At 53.0% G+C, this 17,562-nt stretch overlaps 1 protein-coding gene across 4 annotated transcripts in view; it reads right to left on the minus strand.

Annotated features, from left to right (window-relative positions):
* The window catches only part of ARHGEF2 (Rho/Rac guanine nucleotide exchange factor (GEF) 2), a 65,935-nt gene that overhangs the window by 33,901 nt on the left and 14,472 nt on the right, over positions 1-17,562 (minus strand). For 2 of the 4 annotated variants that reach the window (XM_011992719.1, XM_011992718.1), the window contains exon 1: positions 8,451-8,682. In XM_011992719.1, the coding sequence (XP_011848109.1) occupies positions 8,451-8,513 (63 nt within the window). In that variant the 5' untranslated portion in view covers positions 8,514-8,682. Of the gene's footprint in view, positions 1-8,152; positions 8,262-8,450; positions 8,683-13,210; positions 13,305-14,505; positions 14,546-15,456; positions 15,575-17,562 lie in introns of those variants that run through there. The other 2 variants (XM_011992721.1, XM_011992720.1) reach the window with 2 other exon arrangements.

Raw genomic sequence — 17,562 nt, forward strand, 5'->3', positions numbered from 1 at the left:
CCAGCGTTTCCCAACTCTGCTGTCTCCCATTTCCCCCAGTGCCCCTGCCTCTGCAAGTCAAGTCATTCTCCCTGACCTCCTATCTGTCCCTCTTTAAGCCCTTGCGATTCCCAAAAAGCCTAAGAAGGTGAGAAGAGGGGGATATCACTCCTCCCACTATTCTAGGACCTTCCTCAGTTGTGACCTCCGATCTCTGGATTTTCCCTCCCCTCTTAGAGCAGGACTAGAAGCTGAGAAGACCACTCCCTCCAAGGTTTCTCAGGCTCTCAGAAATCAAAGAGCAGGATCCAGATGGCTGAGGGATCCAGATCTGCCAGATCCAGAAGCCCCAAGTCAGAGGACCTGGGCTGGGGACAGAGGATTACAGCTCAGCGGGAAGCACTCAGCCCTGACTCTAGGAGACCAGTAGGAGACCAGTACTGACTCAGCCGAGGCCACGCTAGCAGCTGAGAGGTGGAGGAGGGGAAGAGATGCACGGCCCTGGTGCTTGGGGCAGAAAAGGGTAGAAAGGGGAAGTGCGGAGGGGCTGAGTCAACAGTGCAGGGACAGAGGGCACGGGGCTACAGTGCCCAGGGTCTCAGAGCTTCCTGGTGGCCCAAGATCCTTCTCTTTCCTGCTTCTCCTCTCAAGCTCCAGGTTTGCCTGATGATGTCCAGAGCCCAGAGGTCTTGGGGTCAATCCCTTCTCCCCTTATGCACCCTCCTCATCCCCAATCATCTATTGTTCGCATCCTCCTCCTGTCTTGTGGTCTCTCCATGTCCTCCCTTCTCCTCCCAGGGTCTCCCTCCTGGGCTCCTCCCGCTCTGCCTTCCCTTTCTCAGCCTTGCTTCTCCGCCACTGTTCTCTCCCGCCCACAGCCTCTCTTCCCCTCCTCCTCACGCAGGCCAACTGCTCCTCTACCTAGGCTTATTCAGGAAGCTGAGCTGCCTCTAGCCTCGAACTCAAACCTCTAAACTGTTCTGGCCTCCTTTTTTCTATTCTGATACCTACCTACCTGGACCACTAGAAAATGCTCCCTTTGGTCTAACCTCCACCTATCTTGTGCCAAATTAAGCTCTTTAGAAGTTCGAATTCAGGTTGGGTGTGGTGGCTCACACCTGTAATCCCATAATCCCAGCACTTTGGGAGGCCGAAGCAGGTGGATCACCCGAGGTCAGGAGTTCGAGACCAGCCTGGCCAACCCTGTTTCTACTAAAAATACAAAAAATTAGCTGGGTGTGGTGGCGGGCACCCGTAATCCCAGCTACTTGGGAGGCTGAGGCAGGAGAATCGCTTGAACCGGGGAGGTTGGAAGCTGCAGTGAGTTGAGATTGGGCCACTGCACTCCAGCCTGGGCCACAGAGTGAGACTCTGTCTCAAAAAAAAAAAAGAAGTTCAAATTCACCTTTGAACAATAACCTCACAGGACCTCAAATACCAAGTCCAAATATCTCTTCCCACTGCCATACATTTTCCCTTTTCTCCTCCTCTCCTGCCCTCCCATCCTTCTATACAACAAAAACCAAAAGTTTGAGCACATATCACATTTGAATTAAAAGCAAGAGGCCGGCGAGGTGGCTCACACCTGTAATCCCAGCACTTTGTGGGGCTAAGATGGGAGGATCACTTGAGGCCAGGAGTTTGAGAACAGCCTGAGCAACACAGCGAGACCCATCTCTATAAAAAATAAAAATAAAAACGTAAGTAAAAGCAAGCAAGCTGAAAGCAGTATTAAAAAAACAACATGACTGGACCAAGGTCACTCCAGAATGGGCAGTGCTGCAGCTCTGCCCCAGTGCCGCTACAAGTACCCTCTTCCACACCTGACCTCTGCCCTTTGCCCTCCACCCTCCCCCTGTGGCATCCACAAACACTCATCTGTTCGACCAGCTCAGATGGAGTGGCAAATGGAGGGAGAGGACTGGGGGAGCCAGAGAACAGGGTCTCTAGTGGCCCTTCCCCTCTCTGGCATCAATGTTCCACAGACAGCCCTGGTACTCTGGGCCCTGCCTCCTCCATCTCCCAACACTCACCCTCTCTCGAAGTGACCCCTGCTCTAGGTGGGCCAGCAGCGGGCAACAGCCACAGCAGCAGCACATCCCAACACGGGCACTGCCCAGCAGCAAGCAGCCCTGGCACTGCCTAGTGCTATTGTCCCGGAGGTCGCCTGTGCCCGCCCCAGGGCTCGGGCTTCTGAGGATGGAAGGACACAGGGCCTGCTTACCAGTGGTGCCTGCTCTAGAGGTGGAGTGAGTGGGCTTGTTTGGTTCTTTGTCCTACTCTTTTCCAGGTATTCTTAAGATAATCACATTGGTCTCCCATTTACCCACGCTCAAGTAGGACAGCCCTTTACCTCCAAGACCCAATCCATTCACCAAGAAAAAGGGCCCATTGCTCCACAATCTGTAACACCCACTCCAATGCTCAGAGGCCCTTCCTGCTTGGTTCAGTCTTTTGCTCTCCAGCATCTAGAGACATTTTTTTTTTTCTTTTTCTTTCTTTCTTTTTTTTTTTTGTTTTGAGACAGGGTCTCACTCTGTTGCTCGGACTGGAGTGCATTGGCATGATCATGGCTCACTGCAGCCTTGATCTCCCGGGCTCAAGTGATCCTTCCATCTCAGCCCTCCAAATAGCTGGGACCACAGGCATGCATCATAATGCTCAGCTAATTTTTAAATTTTTTTTTTTTTTGTAGAGACAGGGTCTTGTTATGTTGCCCAGGCTGGTCTCGAACTCCTGGGATCAAGTGATCCTCCTGCCCCGGCCTCCTCAAAGTGCTGGAATTACAGGTGTGAATCACCACGCTCAGCCCTAGAGTCATTCTGTCTCTTTCTCACAAATCCCGTGGGAAGTCCTTCTTGCTACACACCTTCATCCACACTACTGCTACATCAAGGATAAAGGAAGAACATGAAAGCCCTCACCACAATACCTGGTGTACAATAGGCACCCAATACATGTCTCAAAATGAAAGAAAAGGAAGGAAGCAAAGAAGCAAGAAAAGATGTATAGAGACCAAGACATGGGGTCTCAGCAGCACCCTGGCTCCTACTCTGGGAACCCTCTTCCTTCCTTATCAGAGCTTCAAAACCTTCTGTCTCTTCTTGTTTCTCCTTTCTCCCTCCTCCTGAAGGGCTCTAAGCCATTCTCTCCTATTTCCTTTGAGTTTAGACCCTGAGGGTTTCCTCTGGAAGTCAGAAGACCAACCCCAAATTTCCTTCCACTGTCATCCCAGATCTCAGTCACTTTCAGGAAAGAAAGATGGGGCCGGGCTGGGTGCAGTGGCTCACGCCTGTAATCCTAACACTTTGGGAGGCCGAGGCAGGTAGATCACTTGAGGTCAAGGGTTTGAGGCCAGCCTCAGTCAGGTCAAAACCCCATCTCTACAAAAACCCCATCTCTATGAAAAATACAAAAATTGGCCGGGTGTGGTGGTGAGTGCCTGTAATCCCAACAACTTAGGAGGCTGAGGCAGAATTGCTTGAACCCGGGAGGTGGAGGTTACCGTGAGCCAAGATCACGCCACTGCACTCCAGCCTGGGCAACAGAGTAAGACACTGTCTCAAAAAAAAAAAAAAAAAAAAAAAAGAGGCCGGGCGCGGTGGCTCACGCCTGTAATCCCAGCCACTTTGGGAGGCTGAGGTGGGTGGATCACAAGGTCAGGAGATCGAGACCATCCTGGCCAACACGGTGAAACCCAGTCTCTACTAAAAATACAAAAAATTACCCAGGCGTGGTGGCAGGCGCCTGTAGTCCCAGCTACTCGGGAGGCTGAGGCAGGAGAATGGCGTGAACCCGGAAGGCAGAGCTTGCAGTGAGCCGAGATGGCGCCACTGCACTCCAGCCTCTTTTTGAGACTCTGTCTCAAAAAAAAAAAAAAAAGAAAGAAAGAAAGAAAGATGGGAGCAATGGCAGAGGGCATTGTGGATCTCTACTGAAAAGCTCAAAGGCAGACACAGTCTCCCTTCTTCTCTCCACTTTGTCTCCCAGGCTAAGGGATGAGGAAACAGTGACGTACATGGAGGGGAAGGCAATGCCAAGGCTAGGACTTTGGCTTCCTGTGCTCCCAGCAGGCAGCAAGGCCAGGCAGATCTACCCAGGCGAGGTAGAGCTTCTCCAAGCAGGCCCTAAGCGCTCATCTTTTTCTTTTTTTAATAATAGATTTTTAAAACTTAGTAGTTTTGTAGAGATGAGGGCTCACTATGTTGCCCAGGCTTGTCTCAAACTCCTGAGCTCATGCGATCCGGCTGCCTTGGTCTTCCAAAATGCTAGGATTACGGGTGCGAGTCACCATGCCCAGCTCTCTCATCTGCCTTTGCTTCTCTCTCAGGTATGTCCAAATCAAGACTTCTGGGAGAGTCACAGAGTACTCAGAATCACCTCTCCTCCAGCTGCACCTGGCAGCAGCCCCTTCCCCAAGGTGGTTACACCTCTGTCCACACCCTCTGTAATAGTGACCAGAGAGCCCGTGGAGTGTTCCACTGGGATTCGAGTCACCTGTGGCTCAGCCCCTGGACAGCAGAGGTGCCGTTGGCTATGAAGGGCACTAAGTCCTGGAGGAGGAGCTATAGGGCTGGGAAATGAAGAGGTGAGGGATTGCTGGCAGTGGGACTGAGAAGAGGGCTTGGGGTGGTCTCAGCCAAGCCCTGCTCCTTTATGAGCTTCCCGGGACAAGATGAAGACAGGAGGCTGAGGGAAGGCAGCCAAATGGAAACACTAATGCCAAAGCCAGAAACAACACAGAAAGACATCACTGCACACACAAAGGCACTTAATAAATGCTTGCTTAGTGAATGAAGATGAGACACTGGCAATGGGGGTGGGTACGGGTGAAACAGAAGCGGGGTGCTAAGGGCCACAGGCAATAAATCAGGTTAGGGACCCTGAGACCCAAGCATCCTGGACCCCAGCCTGCCCCCTACCCGGCCACACCTGTCAGGCCAGGAGAGAGAGACAAGCAGAAAGAGAGAGAGGGGGGTAGCAATGCAAACAGACAGGCGTTTGTGCAAGTGAACAATAGCTGTGCCAGGACTCCCTGCCCTCCTGGCACAGGGCAGGCCGGCTGGGTTGGGAGGGGGGCAGCTGCTGCCTGCAACCCCACCCCCACCCTCTCCCAAGGAGACATAAACAAACCCGGAAGGGTCCAGCCAGCTCCTCTCAGCCTTTTCTCTTACCAGTTTCAGAAATCCTGACCAATCCGCTCACTCAGCTCCTAGATGATACTTCCAACCAGAAACTGAAGCTAAGGATGAAGCTACTTTCTCATGGCCAGAGAGCACGAACCCCTACTTTGCTGACCACTGTTCAAAACAGTGGCCCAGAGCATCTGGGCACAGACTTAGGAGGGCAGGCAGGCAGACAAACACACTGACACACCAGCACACCAGTAAGATGCACACAGGGGATGCACACATTCACATCTCTCCCCTCCTTGATTCCAAGGTCAAATTCCACAGCCAGAGTGGCTGAGATCAGACCCCACTGTAACTCCTCTGGTCGGCCTCAGCAGGTCCTTCTCTAGGCCCTGTCTAACCTCCTGCAAGTCACTCAGTGACTTCCCTAAGCTTTAGACTCCCTTCCCCCATCCTCACTTCTCCCCTCCCCCTCAACTCTCTCCCTAACCTCCATGACCCCTAGAATTTTTGTCTATGTCCCCAGAAGCCTCAGCCACCGGGAGGACCCCCTATTCTTCCACTCTCCTCCAACACCGTCAGCCCTCTTAGCTCCCTCCTGGGCTCCCCCAACCCTCCTCTCCACTGCACTCCTAGTCCTGCACACAAAGCCGGCCACCTCTCCATTCCTCAGAACAAAGAAATAGTCGCTCTGCACACTCCCCACTCCACCTGCCCACCACAGAGATTCCAAGGGGACCCCCAGCCTCCACAGCCATCCCTAGACCTCTGGTCCCTGCTTGGCAGAAAAGGACCCTTTGTTCTAAGGGATATGATGGTTGGGGTTTGGGAAAGGAGAAAGGGAAGAACAGGGGGCTAAAGAGAGAAAGGGGACCTGTGAGGTCTGGGGCTTGTGGAGGTAGGAAGTAGAGTAGAGAGAACTGAGGAGGTGGAGGACTGAAGACAGCCTGGGAGAACAGAAATGGAGTGGAAAGAAAAAGGAAGCATGGAGGGGGCTACACAGAGAGATCCTGTGAGTATGGGACAGAGAAAGGGGCAGGTTAAACTTACATTCCTCCTCCTAGGAGGAGCTCCCAGGGAATGAAGCAAGGAATGGGGAAGGGCTGAGGTGTTAGGGCTTAGCTGTGACCCATCCCCCCAAGGAGGTAGCAGGGGAGACCATCTTCCTCAAATAATGTCTTTTCCAGCGGGTGCCCCTCTACTTCCCACCACAGTATAAAAAGAAAGGAGACAGCTGGTGTGCTGGGGGGAGGGGGGAGAGGGGATCCAGGGTTTGTTGGCTAAGAACCAACTCCCCCTTCTGTAACCACAGTTTTCCGGAGGTGGCCCTCCCCTTCCGACCAGCCCAAACTGACAACCACCCTCCTCCTGTGGTCTCTTTGCCCTCTCAGATCCACCCACTCAGCCCCCCACTCCCCGCTGCCAGCCAGATTCCCAAATTACCCACCCCACACAGCCAGCCCCCATGGTAGAAAGAGCCAGTCCCCCCACCACCAAAAACACAAAAACAGCATGAACACCCAGGTGTCTGACCTCCCAGCTCCCCACAATAATGGAAAAGGGATCCCAGTATCTACCTGCCCGCCCAGAACCTCTCTCTATACCCCCTAGCCAGGTCTTCCCCCAACGGGCTCCCCCATGGCTTTCCTTTTTAGGGTGGAACCAAATTTCCGTGGTTTCAAAAAACCTCTCCCGCCCCCCTTGGCTCTACTCCAGGGTCTCAGCTCAAACGGTTGAAAAAATAAACAGACTTTGGAGCTGGGGCCTGGCCTGGCGCAGGGCTGTGAAGAGCCTGTCTGCCACCCCACTGTTCCACCACACTTCAGCCACCTCACCCTGGCCCTCTGTTTGTCTTAGGCCCTACTCAAATCCCCCGTTGCTTTCCGGATAGCAAAATCTAATCCCAACCCCCGAAAGAAAGTCTTTTTAAAGCTGCCTTCCCTGGCCCTCCACCCCCAACCCAGGATGGAACCTCTGCTTCTCCCAGTTTAGCATCAAGACAGGTAGCCTGGCTAGGAACCAGCAGGGAGGTGGAGGGGAGGGCTTTCCATCACACTTAAGGACTCCAGAGGGGTACTGCTCCCTTGGCTGAAGACGGTGATCAGCATAGGCTGGCACCAGGGTAGGGCACTCAGGTCGGAGAGAAGCCAGAGATTAAACCAGCTCTGGGCTGGGACCTGGCCTTTCTGATAATGGGTACAGTGCGGGGGGGCCCCAAAGGAGCTGGGAGGTGCTGTCTGCAGGCACCACCTTCCTTTCAGCTCTGACTTATTCACCTGCAAGTCAGCTTCGTCATTTCCTGGGGTCTGGGTGTGGAAAGGTCAGGGCACTTGGGAATGGGGCTGGTACAAAGGCAGGGATAAAGGGTACTTGGAGAGGAGTGGCCAAGAGGTCATGATGGGGGAGGAGTGAGGATAATTATACACCCAGACTCATGAAATGCTAGGTGAAGGGACCCCAAGCCGAGCAGATAAGAGAATGAGAGGGCTGGGGGAGGAGGAGGAAGGTCAGGGAACACAATGCATAGTGCCAGGTGGGTCAGCCTAAGGGTTTCAGGTTGGGAGAAAGAGGAGCTAGGAGGCTGGCGGGGCAGATAGGGATGGAGGCCCTATGTTCCAGGCAGAAGTGCAAAGGATGGAGGAAAGGATCCCAGCTACACAAAGACCTCTGCTCCCTTCACCTAGAGGTGATGGCTTGGGGGAAGTAAGCCGTCCCTCGGCCGTCCCGACCCCAACCACCCGCCCACCCAGAGGGGAGAACTGAATCACAGCTGGAAAGTCCATTTGCGAGGAGAGGAGGAGCTGACTTTTGTCTTGGAGAGGTGGTGGTGGTGGTAGGAGGAAGCCGGGAAACCACCCCCTCCCGTCCCCTCCGCCGGATGGCGGGGACAAAGGGGGAACGACCAAGCCAGCGACTGGGGGTTGAGGGGGGTCGCTACGCCAAGGCCAAGCCGGTAGGGCCCGGGGGGAGAGGAGGTGCCGGAGCTTCCACCACCCCCACCCCCGGGACACACACCTCCCTCTTCCCGCTCCGTCCCTTACCGGAGCAACTTTCTTTCAAGCGGCCTAAAGCACTCGGTCCCGCTGGCTCCGAGGCGACCAAGCCCAGGTCCGCTCCGCTCCCTCCCGGGATCCCAGCACCGTCGCGTCTGCCGCTCCCCCCACCCTTACCCATTTGCTCGCAGTCCCCACCCACCCCGTCCCGCCGCTTGCCGATCCACCGCTCCGCCCGATTTTGGCGCCCAGAAAGCAGACGGGGAGACAGAGGATGCAACGCGGGTGCCGAGGTTCGGGGAGCCCCCGAGGACCGCGGCAGAGGGAGAGGGGTTTCCGAGCCCACCTTGCTCGCCAGCTCTTTGCTCCGGTCGATCCGTGCCCGCGTGAGGGATTCGATCCGAGACATAATCGGACTGGGGGACCAGGGAGGACACGGCGCGGACCCCGGCGTCCGGCTACTATGGGGGGAGGGCGGGGGGAGGGGTCCGGCCCGCACGCGTTGGTCTCGGGGACAGGAAGTCTGACTCCCCTCGCCCGGCACCCAGCACCAGTTCCTCAAACCCTAGTCTCCTCCCCCGCCCAAGCTCAGGAAGGGGGGAGGCGGAGCGGAGGGAGGGCGGGGTGCCGGCGCGCAGGACGGGACGCCAGGGTTTGTGTGGGGGCAGCTCGGAGAGGTACGAGGGTCCTAGGACAGGTTTGAGGGGCCCCACTGCCCATTTCCCCTCCAGCGCCTGGGGGCGCCCTCTAGCCCCAGATACCCGCCTCTTAGCTCTGCTTTTCCCAAAACCCAGCCCGGCAGCCCTAGCCGGACCCAGGTCGGCCCTTTCGCCTCTCCCTTCCCCTTCTTCCCTTCTCCCCTCCCCCTCCTTTTCTCCCTCCCCCACTGCGTTACCTCAGTCTTTAAAGACCCGCAGGCAGGAGGATTCCATCCGCCCCCAGCTCCTGGAGAACCCAAGACCAGTTCCTTCCTGGCCTTGGGGGTCCCATCAAAGCAGGCCTGAGCAGACTGACCCCCTTTTACGATTGGGGCAGGTGTGGCCAGAGAGAGAGGAAATCAGAGAAGAACTAAACGCTGGGTCTTCAGTACACCAGTACACGGGAAGGGTAGGATTCACTCGCAGAGGTCGAAGAATAGAGAGAAGAGAATTCTCCCACATGCCCCACCCTTCTGGGGCCTTCCTGACCCCACTCTGCCCATCCTCCTCCTAGCTCCGCCTCTGCCAGCTACTTTGGGGGACTAGGTTGGGATTCTCCACTTTTACCGAAGGCCTTCCATGTGTCTAACTCCAGTTCTCTCTGTTGCAAGTTAAGCCGAAACTGAAAGACCAGAAACCAGCCTGCCCTAGTCAAAGAAAGTTAGGGCCCAACCAGCCTCTCCACAAGAAGCAGGGTAAGGTGGGGCATTCATCTCTCTGGACCCTTTTCCCCAGCCTGAGCCAGCCGCCACTTTGGGTGAGTTTCCTGCTATTGGGACAATTCCTCCTCCAGTCTAACTATGATCACTTACAATGAAGTTCATTTCTGCCTCTCAGGGTCTCCCGTTTCTCAGGAGAAACTAGAAGCACAGAGAGGCCTGGGACAGAGCCTTCGGTTAACAGGGTCCTGCCTGATTCTGGCCCCAAAGGGCATGGGAGAAGAAGGGAGGGAGGGGAGACCCAACCCAGATCCAGCAGCTCCCTGCCCTGGCTCAGCAGTGGGGCCAGGCTGCAGGTTTCAAGCCCAACTCAGCACTCTCATAGGTGCCAATTTTAGCCTCTGCCACTATTTTTGGGCTCCACTGCCTCACCACTGGCTAAGCTGGTTAGGCTCCTCACCCCCAGCACTACCCCTACACTGCCCCTCCAGCTTCCCCTCCTGCCTAGCAACTCCTTCTTCACCTCTTTCTTCACCCATTCCCCTGTTTAGGATCCTTAAATAGCAAAGACCAGGAAAAAGGGAGAGGAAATAAACCATGCCCAGTTCAGGCTAGATGAAAATTAGAAAGCAGGAAGGACTTTCCCAGGGCCATAGCTGGTTCTTCCCGGCTTGCACCTGCCAAGGATACCTACCTACAGGGAGGGCGTAGGAACTCCCCCAAACCAAGAGTCCTGAGGCTCCTGGCCCCAGAACTCCAGACTCACCTCCCCCGAGGTGGGCAGCCAAGACTCAGGAATGTACTAAATTTAAAAACAGACAGCCAGAGGCTAGAATCTTGGCCTCAAGGCTCCACCCACCGGAGGCCCAGAGACAAGATCTGGGGTGGGACCTCAGCTTCTCTCCCAGGCCTGGGGCAGGAGAGTGCTGCAAGCTATGGATAGAATCTTAAAGGGCCACACTCCAGCCTGGGTACCCAGGAAACGTAGAATTTGAACCCTGGGGTTTTCTAAGGGACCTCACGGTCCCTCAACTCAACTAAGAAGGTCTCTATGAAAGAAGAGGACCCGACCCTCAAACCCTTTTCTGTCTCCCACCCCAACCTTCAGTCTACTTTCCATCCCCCTGCTGTTACCCTACCCCTCACCCTATGCCCTCTTCTTCCCCTTAGGAGATGAATAACAAGGAAAGGGACTAGGGACAGGGTAAAGAAAAGTGTTCTGCCTTTAAAAACACTTGTGTTTAGTGAGCTTGGCCTGCAGCTTGACTCAGTTTCCATTTTCTATATCCTCTTGAACAATGAACACTTTTCCCTTCCCCTTGGTGTCACCTGCCCCCCTTTTCCAAGCCCCTTCTTCATTCCGGCCTCCCCTCTACTCCTATCCAGTGATATCTTCTGGATTTTCAGAAATAAGTTTTTTAGATACACAAAAACAAACATTTATACCAGGATCTAAAAATAGCCACCACCTTCTTTAGCTCATTTAACTTGACGAAATGTGTCCCTCCCATTTCAGGGATAGGGAGGAGGTCCCAGGGAAGAACCTGGTTGCCAAAGTCTTGGCCAGTTGGTGAAAAGATGGGTCTCCTGGGGATACCCAAGCCCAAGTTCTACACTGTCCCAAGGTGATTTGTTTTTCTTCTTTCTTTTATTGGTCTGGACCTTGTATATTCTGGGAAGAGGTGATTAAGGCCAAATTGCCTTAAGTGGCCATCCAGCCAGAAGCTGGAAGAAGGAAAGGACGAGAGGGAATGAACTGTTGTGTTAGGGCTATTGAGAGAAACAGAGGCAATACAGAGCCAAAGCCCTGGGTTTCTAATATGGCACCACCTCTTATGAGCTGTGAGATCTTGGGCAAAGTAACTAACCTTTAAGTATTTGTCTGTAGAATTGAGATTGAAATACTTATCTTTGCCAGAATTGTTATAAGAATTAAATGAGCTGACCCCTGGAAAGTGTTTCATCAAGTGTGCAATGCCACTCAAGTAGGAGGGACTAAGCCACTTCCTTTTCTCACTGCTTGACTGAGCTTCTCTTCAGCCCCACCCCCTGATGTTTACTGCTTATGGAGAAAGAGATTAAATGAAGCAGGCCCACATATTCATGAAGGTGGAAAGAAGATGGACCAGGAGATGGCAGAGAGGGAAACAAAGGAAGACAGGACCACAGACGTGGGGAGGAAAGGCTGAGCGAGGCAATGTCCTGACTCACTCTGGTGCTTCCCTGTTCCCCATCTGGGCTCCAAAGTCTCTGCCCTCATTCCCCTTCACCAGGTTACTCAACCCTCCATCAGACTGTTAGGGCAAGGGTGGACAAACACAGACTAACTGGGATCTGGATGGCCCCTGGGCAGTACTGACTTCCCCTACCATTCCCACGGCAAGAAAAGGGGGTGATTCCACTAGCAGACTCCCCTACCTTGTAGTGAGACAGCCTGTAGGAAGGTGAGACTCAGACCCCAAGTTTCTGTTTTTGCTTTGTTCCCTCAAGATCTCCGTTCCCCCATGGGAGAGAAACCTCACTGTCCCACCTGCCCTCCCTTCCCATCAGCTTTCAGATTCTCCAGCTGCTCCTCTTCTGAGGCTCACCCAGTCTCATGCCTCCATCGGCCTCAACTCTCCACCCATGGCCTGTGGTGAGAGGTGCTAACAACATGACCTGCTTTCATTTTGACCTTCCCAGCCCACCCAGAGAAAAGAGAATCTTGGCCAAAAAAGGCTGGAAGGGGGAGAACCCTGGCACTGCGGGTGGGGCTGGGAGGAGCCCAGGCAAACTTACTGGTGAGAATCTCATGGCTCTTCAAGGTGAATATGATGATGACTTCCCTGGGGTTTCTTTCAATACTCAGAAGCCGCCCCAAGTTGGAAAGCACATGCATACTTGGAGAGGCCAGGGGAGGAAAACGGGGGCAGCTCACTCTGACAGTAAATGAAGAAAGTGGAGTAGGCAGAGCTCCCGGTTTCACTAGAGCCCGAAGGTTTGTAATAAGGATGAGAACAATGTGCCTTTGCTTCCTGGGATCAGAACAGCACATGGCCGCACATGTACGGGTATGCATGTGCTTCCATAATCATATACTTTCCCAGCTTCTACTCTGCCTGTGGTCTGATTTCATCTCCTTCAGCTGCTGTATCCACCCATAAAATTATGAGTGTAAAAGCACTTAGCAAACCCTGATACTCTATGAAGAAGTAAAAAGTAGTGCTGTAATTATTATGATTATTATGTCCAATGGTTGAGGTTTCTGCTGCCCACCTGTCAGCTATGTGAGGCCTGAAGAGAGGGAGGGCTAGGCCATTTCTCAGCTTCTGAGGTTCCTGGCCCTTTTCCCCTTCCAGCTGTCCACAGCTGACTGCTAAGCTGGAGGCGTAGGGGAAAGCAGAGAAAAGGTGATTTGCTGGGACACAGAGATACAGGCTGGAAGAGATAGCATGTGTTCCCTTAAAATTTGAAGCATTTGGCTGGGCACAGTGGCTCACACCTGTAATCCCTGCACTTTGGGAGGCCAAGGCAAGAGGATTGCTTGGGCCCAAGAGTTAGAGGCTGCAGTGAGCTATGATTGTGCCATTGTACTCCAGCCTGGGAGACAGAGACCCCCCCTCTTAAAAAAATAAAAAAATAAAAAAATGGAACCATTGCTCTGAGTTTCTAATGGGGGAGTGGTGGGAGGTGGCGATGGTGGGATGGGAGAAAAGGAACTGGGGAGGGCAGTGGGTCCCAAGCCTCCTGCTTCCCCAGCTGACTCCTACCTTGGCCTTTCCAGTCATTCCCAAGAGGAAGCTGAAGGTCCGTCGCAGGGAGGAGCCTGCCCAGGTACCTGAATGTCCTTCCAGCTGGCTGCAGCTGCAGAGAGAAAAAGAAGACATGAGAAGATGGAGGTAATGCTGGAAATGAAGAAAAAGATACTTCCTGAGAGATGCTGGATGAAGGATCCATGACCAGCAGAGCCAGAATGGGAAGGAAGAAAGAGGAAGGACTGGGAGAGAAAGATAAGCCCCCATCCTGACCTCCTAGGACTTCCTGGATGTGGGCATTTCAGCTTCCCAAGCCCCTCTATTTAGGAAGAAAACTCCAGGCTCCACCCAGATAAATACAGACTCCTCCTTCCTACCTAATCCAGGCTCAGGATGGGAGGCCCAGTCTCCTCTCTCATGCTGCTCCCCAACGGAAGTGGTATGGGGTGGGGGCTCTCCCGAGGGGCATTTTCTCCTCTCAGAACAAGAGCCCTGTGTACGACCCTCTCTGCTGTTTGGAGAAGGCCTCTGGGCCTAAAGCCAATAAGAACTGAATTTCCTGGGATTTCATCAGCCCCATCCCATGAGCTAATCCCAAACCCAGAGCCAGGAGGATGTGTCAGCTAGAGATTTTCAGGACCACGAAGCAGAGCCTGATATCTTAAAGGGACCATTACTTGCTTACACATCCACACTGTCTTAGAGGGCTGACCCACTCTAATCAGGCTTCAGCCATAGGAGCCAAATAAGCAGGTGCTGATTTTGCATGCTTATTTACATAGTTATTCAAATCTCCCAGCCTCCACTTCTAGACCTGAACTCTGCCTTCAGGCCCTGCCCTCTCTGCTGGGAGCTCCACAGCCCTTGCCCAGCCCTCCTTAGGGCCAATCCCCATTGGTCTATTATCTGAGCCATCCTAAACTGATCCATGGTCCTTGGTCACTCTCCCTCACTAAGACTGTTCAACAGTCTATCTGCCCTTTCACCCTATACCACTGACAACAGCAAGCAATTCCCATGCTCTGTTATTCAATGGACACCCTGTGCCCTGGATACTCCTTTTCTTTCCCTAATTTCTCCCCCAGTCTCATGCAGCTACCGGGAACCTGGTGAGCCCACCCAAACCAAAGAAAAGAGGGTGAATTATATGCAGCTCAGGGAAGGATATTTGGAGGTCTTAGATCAGAAATGTTAAGGGGAGGAATGATTCAGGAAGCAGGGAGACCCCTGGGGCTACAAAACCATGGCCTAGACCTTATTGCTCTTCCCCTATAGAGGCTTTTGAAGGATTCTGAGTCCCCCACACTCACCGTTTCCTGAGGTCAATGGCAGAGGACTGGGATAAATTCCCTGCCAACACAAAAGGAGACGAAAAGTGTCTAGCTAAAGCCAGACAAAGGCGCCCAGGGCTTCCTCCCCCACCCACTTCACCTGGATCAGGTTCCCAAGCTGCAGGTGCATGTGACGCCATTCCTGAGGGCGGGCAGTGGGCAGCAGGGAGAGGGGGCGGGGTCTAAGCAGGGCAGAGCTGAAGAATTTAGGAGCCATGGGAACACAGCACCAGGGTTATCCAGGGGAACAGAGCACCAGGGTCATGTGGAGACGGTGGCTGGGAGACTGATGTATCAGAGGTTTCACCCAGAGCTCCCAGTACTCCATCTGAGGACAAGGTACATTGCAGGTAACTGTCCTCCATCTCTGGTAACAGGGAAGGCTGGAGAACCTCACTATGTCCTATGTCCGCTTTCATCGGTAGGAGTTTCAGAATGCCAAAATTCAGAATTCAGATTGCTCATTTGAATAAAGCCATTCTGAGGTCAGGCATGGTGGCTCACGCCTGTAATCCCGGCACTTTGGGAGGCCAAGGCAGGTGAATCACTTGAGCTCAGGAGTTTCAGACCAGCCTGGCCAACATGGTGAAACCCTTTCTCTACTAAAATACAAAAATTAGCCGGGTGTGATGGTGCGCTTCTGTAGTCCCAGCTACTCAGGAGGCTGAGGTACTAGAATCACTTGAACCCAGGAGGCAGAGGTTGCAGTGAGGTAAGATTACGCCACTGCACTCCAGCCTGGGCGACACAGTGAGACTCGGTCTCAAAAAAAAAAAAAAGATAAAAGAAAAAAGCCATTCTAGGGATTCCAAGGGTATGTGGCTAAACATAATCCAGGACATCTGAACCCTAAACAGCTAGCTATGAGGAGTGGCAACGAGATGTATAGGGGAAGGGGCCACCCCTGCTTTGCTCCCTACTTTTGCTCACCATCTGGATCCGACCAGTCCAAGAGACAGTTGATGCCACTCATGGATACAGACTTGGAAAGCATGCCAGTGACCGAGTGGTCCAAAGGGCCAGCAGATGGATGACAGGAATCCTGACCCTGGAATCACGTCAAGAATCCTCACACCAAGGGCAGGCTTCATCTGTCCTCCCCTCATGCTCTTTACTTCCCCCCAGCTTGGCCCCTCTTCAAATCCAGGCCTCCCACCCCTTTCCAAAACCCATATTGGGATATTGCACTTTAAATAGTTGGGAAGTTACTCCTTCTGTTTAGCAGTCATTATTCTGTTGCAGTTCAAGCCCAGGCTTTCTTAGTATATAGAAGTATCTAAGAGAGATTTACCCTGAATGGTTTCCAGAGATGTCAAACTCAACCCATAGAAGCCAGCCAGGTAATGAAAAAAACAGGCCTGGTGCGGTGGCTCACACCTGTAATGCCAGCCCTTTGGGAGGCTGAGGCAGATGGATCACTTTAGGTCAGCCTGGCCAAAATGGTGAAACCCCATCTCTACTAAAAAAATACAAAAATTAGCCAGGCATGGTGTTGTGCGCCTGTAATCCCAGCTACTCAGGAAGTTGAGGCAGAAGAATCACTGAACCTGGGCTGTGGGGGTTGCAGTGAGCTGAGATCATGCCACTGCACTGGTGCAACAGAGCAACTCAAAAAAAAAAAGGCCAGGCACGGTAGTTTATGCCTGTATTCCCAGCACTTTGGGAGGCTGAGGTGGGTGGATCATTTCAGGTCAGGAGTTTGAGACCAGCCTGGCCAACATGGTGAGACCCCGCCTCTACTGAAAAAACAAAAATTAGCCAGCCGTGGTGGTGGGCGCCTGTAGTCCCAGTTACTCGAGAGGCTGAGGCAAGAGAATCACTTGAATCCGGGAGGCAGAGGTTGCAGTAAGCCAAGATTGTGCCACTGCACTCCAGCCTGGGTGACAAAGAAATACTCCATCTCGGAAACAAACAAACAAACAAACAAACAAAAACAGCAAATAAGCCAGAAGTCCCTCCTCAGTGGACCAAAGAATCAGTAGTATACTTACGCATTGAAATACTATTCAACAATAAAAATGAGCAAATCATAGCTCACATAACAATAAGGATGAATCCCACAGACATGTTGAATGAAAGAACCAAGACACAAAGATGTATATACTGGTATGATTATATGCATATGAAGTTTAACACAGGTAAAACTAATTGACATTGTTTAGCGATGCCTACATAGATGGTAAGCCTATAAAGAAAATAGAGCTGGGAGCTGTGGTTTATGCCTGTAACCCCAGCACTTTGGGAGGCCATGGCGGGTGCATCACTTAAGCTCAGGAGTTCCAGACCAGCCTGAGCAACATGGTGAAACTCTGTCTCTACTAAAAATACAAAACTTAGCCAGGCGTGTTGCCTTGCGCCTGTAATCCCAGCTACTCAGGAGGCTGAGGCAGGTGGATCGCTTGAATCCGGGAGGGGGCAGTTGCAGAGATCGTGCCACTGGACTCCAGCCTGGGTGACAGAGTGACACCATCATGTCACCTGGGTCTCAGAAAAAAAAGGCCGGGTGTGGTGGCTCACACCTGGAATCCCAACGCTTTAGGAGGCTGAGGCGGGCGGATCACAAAGTCAGGAGATTGAGACCATCCCGGCTAACACGGTGAAACCCCGTCTCTACTAAAAATACAAAAAAATTAGCCGGGCAAGGTGGCGGGCGCCTGTAGTCCCAGCTACTCGGGAGGCTGAGGCAGGAGAATGGCGTGAACCTGGGAGGCGGAGCTTGCAGTGAGCGGAGATGGTGTCACTGCACTCCAGCCTGGGCAGACAGAGCGAGACTCCGTCTCAAAAAAAAAAAAGAGAAAAGAAAATGGATCTCAAAAGTCAAGAATGCAGTCATCTCTGCCAGAGAGAGGGCTATGAGTAAGAACCCTGAGAGCTTCTCAGCTATGATAATCTCTTTTTTTTTTCTCTTTTTGAGACAGAGTCTCGCTCTGTTGCCCAGCTGTAGTTCAGTGGCCGGATCTCAGCTCACTGCAAGCTCTGCCTCCCAGGTTCACGCCATTCTCCTGCCTCAGCCTCCCGAGTAGCTGGGACTACAGG

Source organism: Mandrillus leucophaeus, unplaced genomic scaffold, assembly GCF_000951045.1.
Source record: "Mandrillus leucophaeus isolate KB7577 unplaced genomic scaffold, Mleu.le_1.0 Scaffold418, whole genome shotgun sequence".
Taxonomy (NCBI): domain Eukaryota; kingdom Metazoa; phylum Chordata; class Mammalia; order Primates; family Cercopithecidae; genus Mandrillus; species Mandrillus leucophaeus.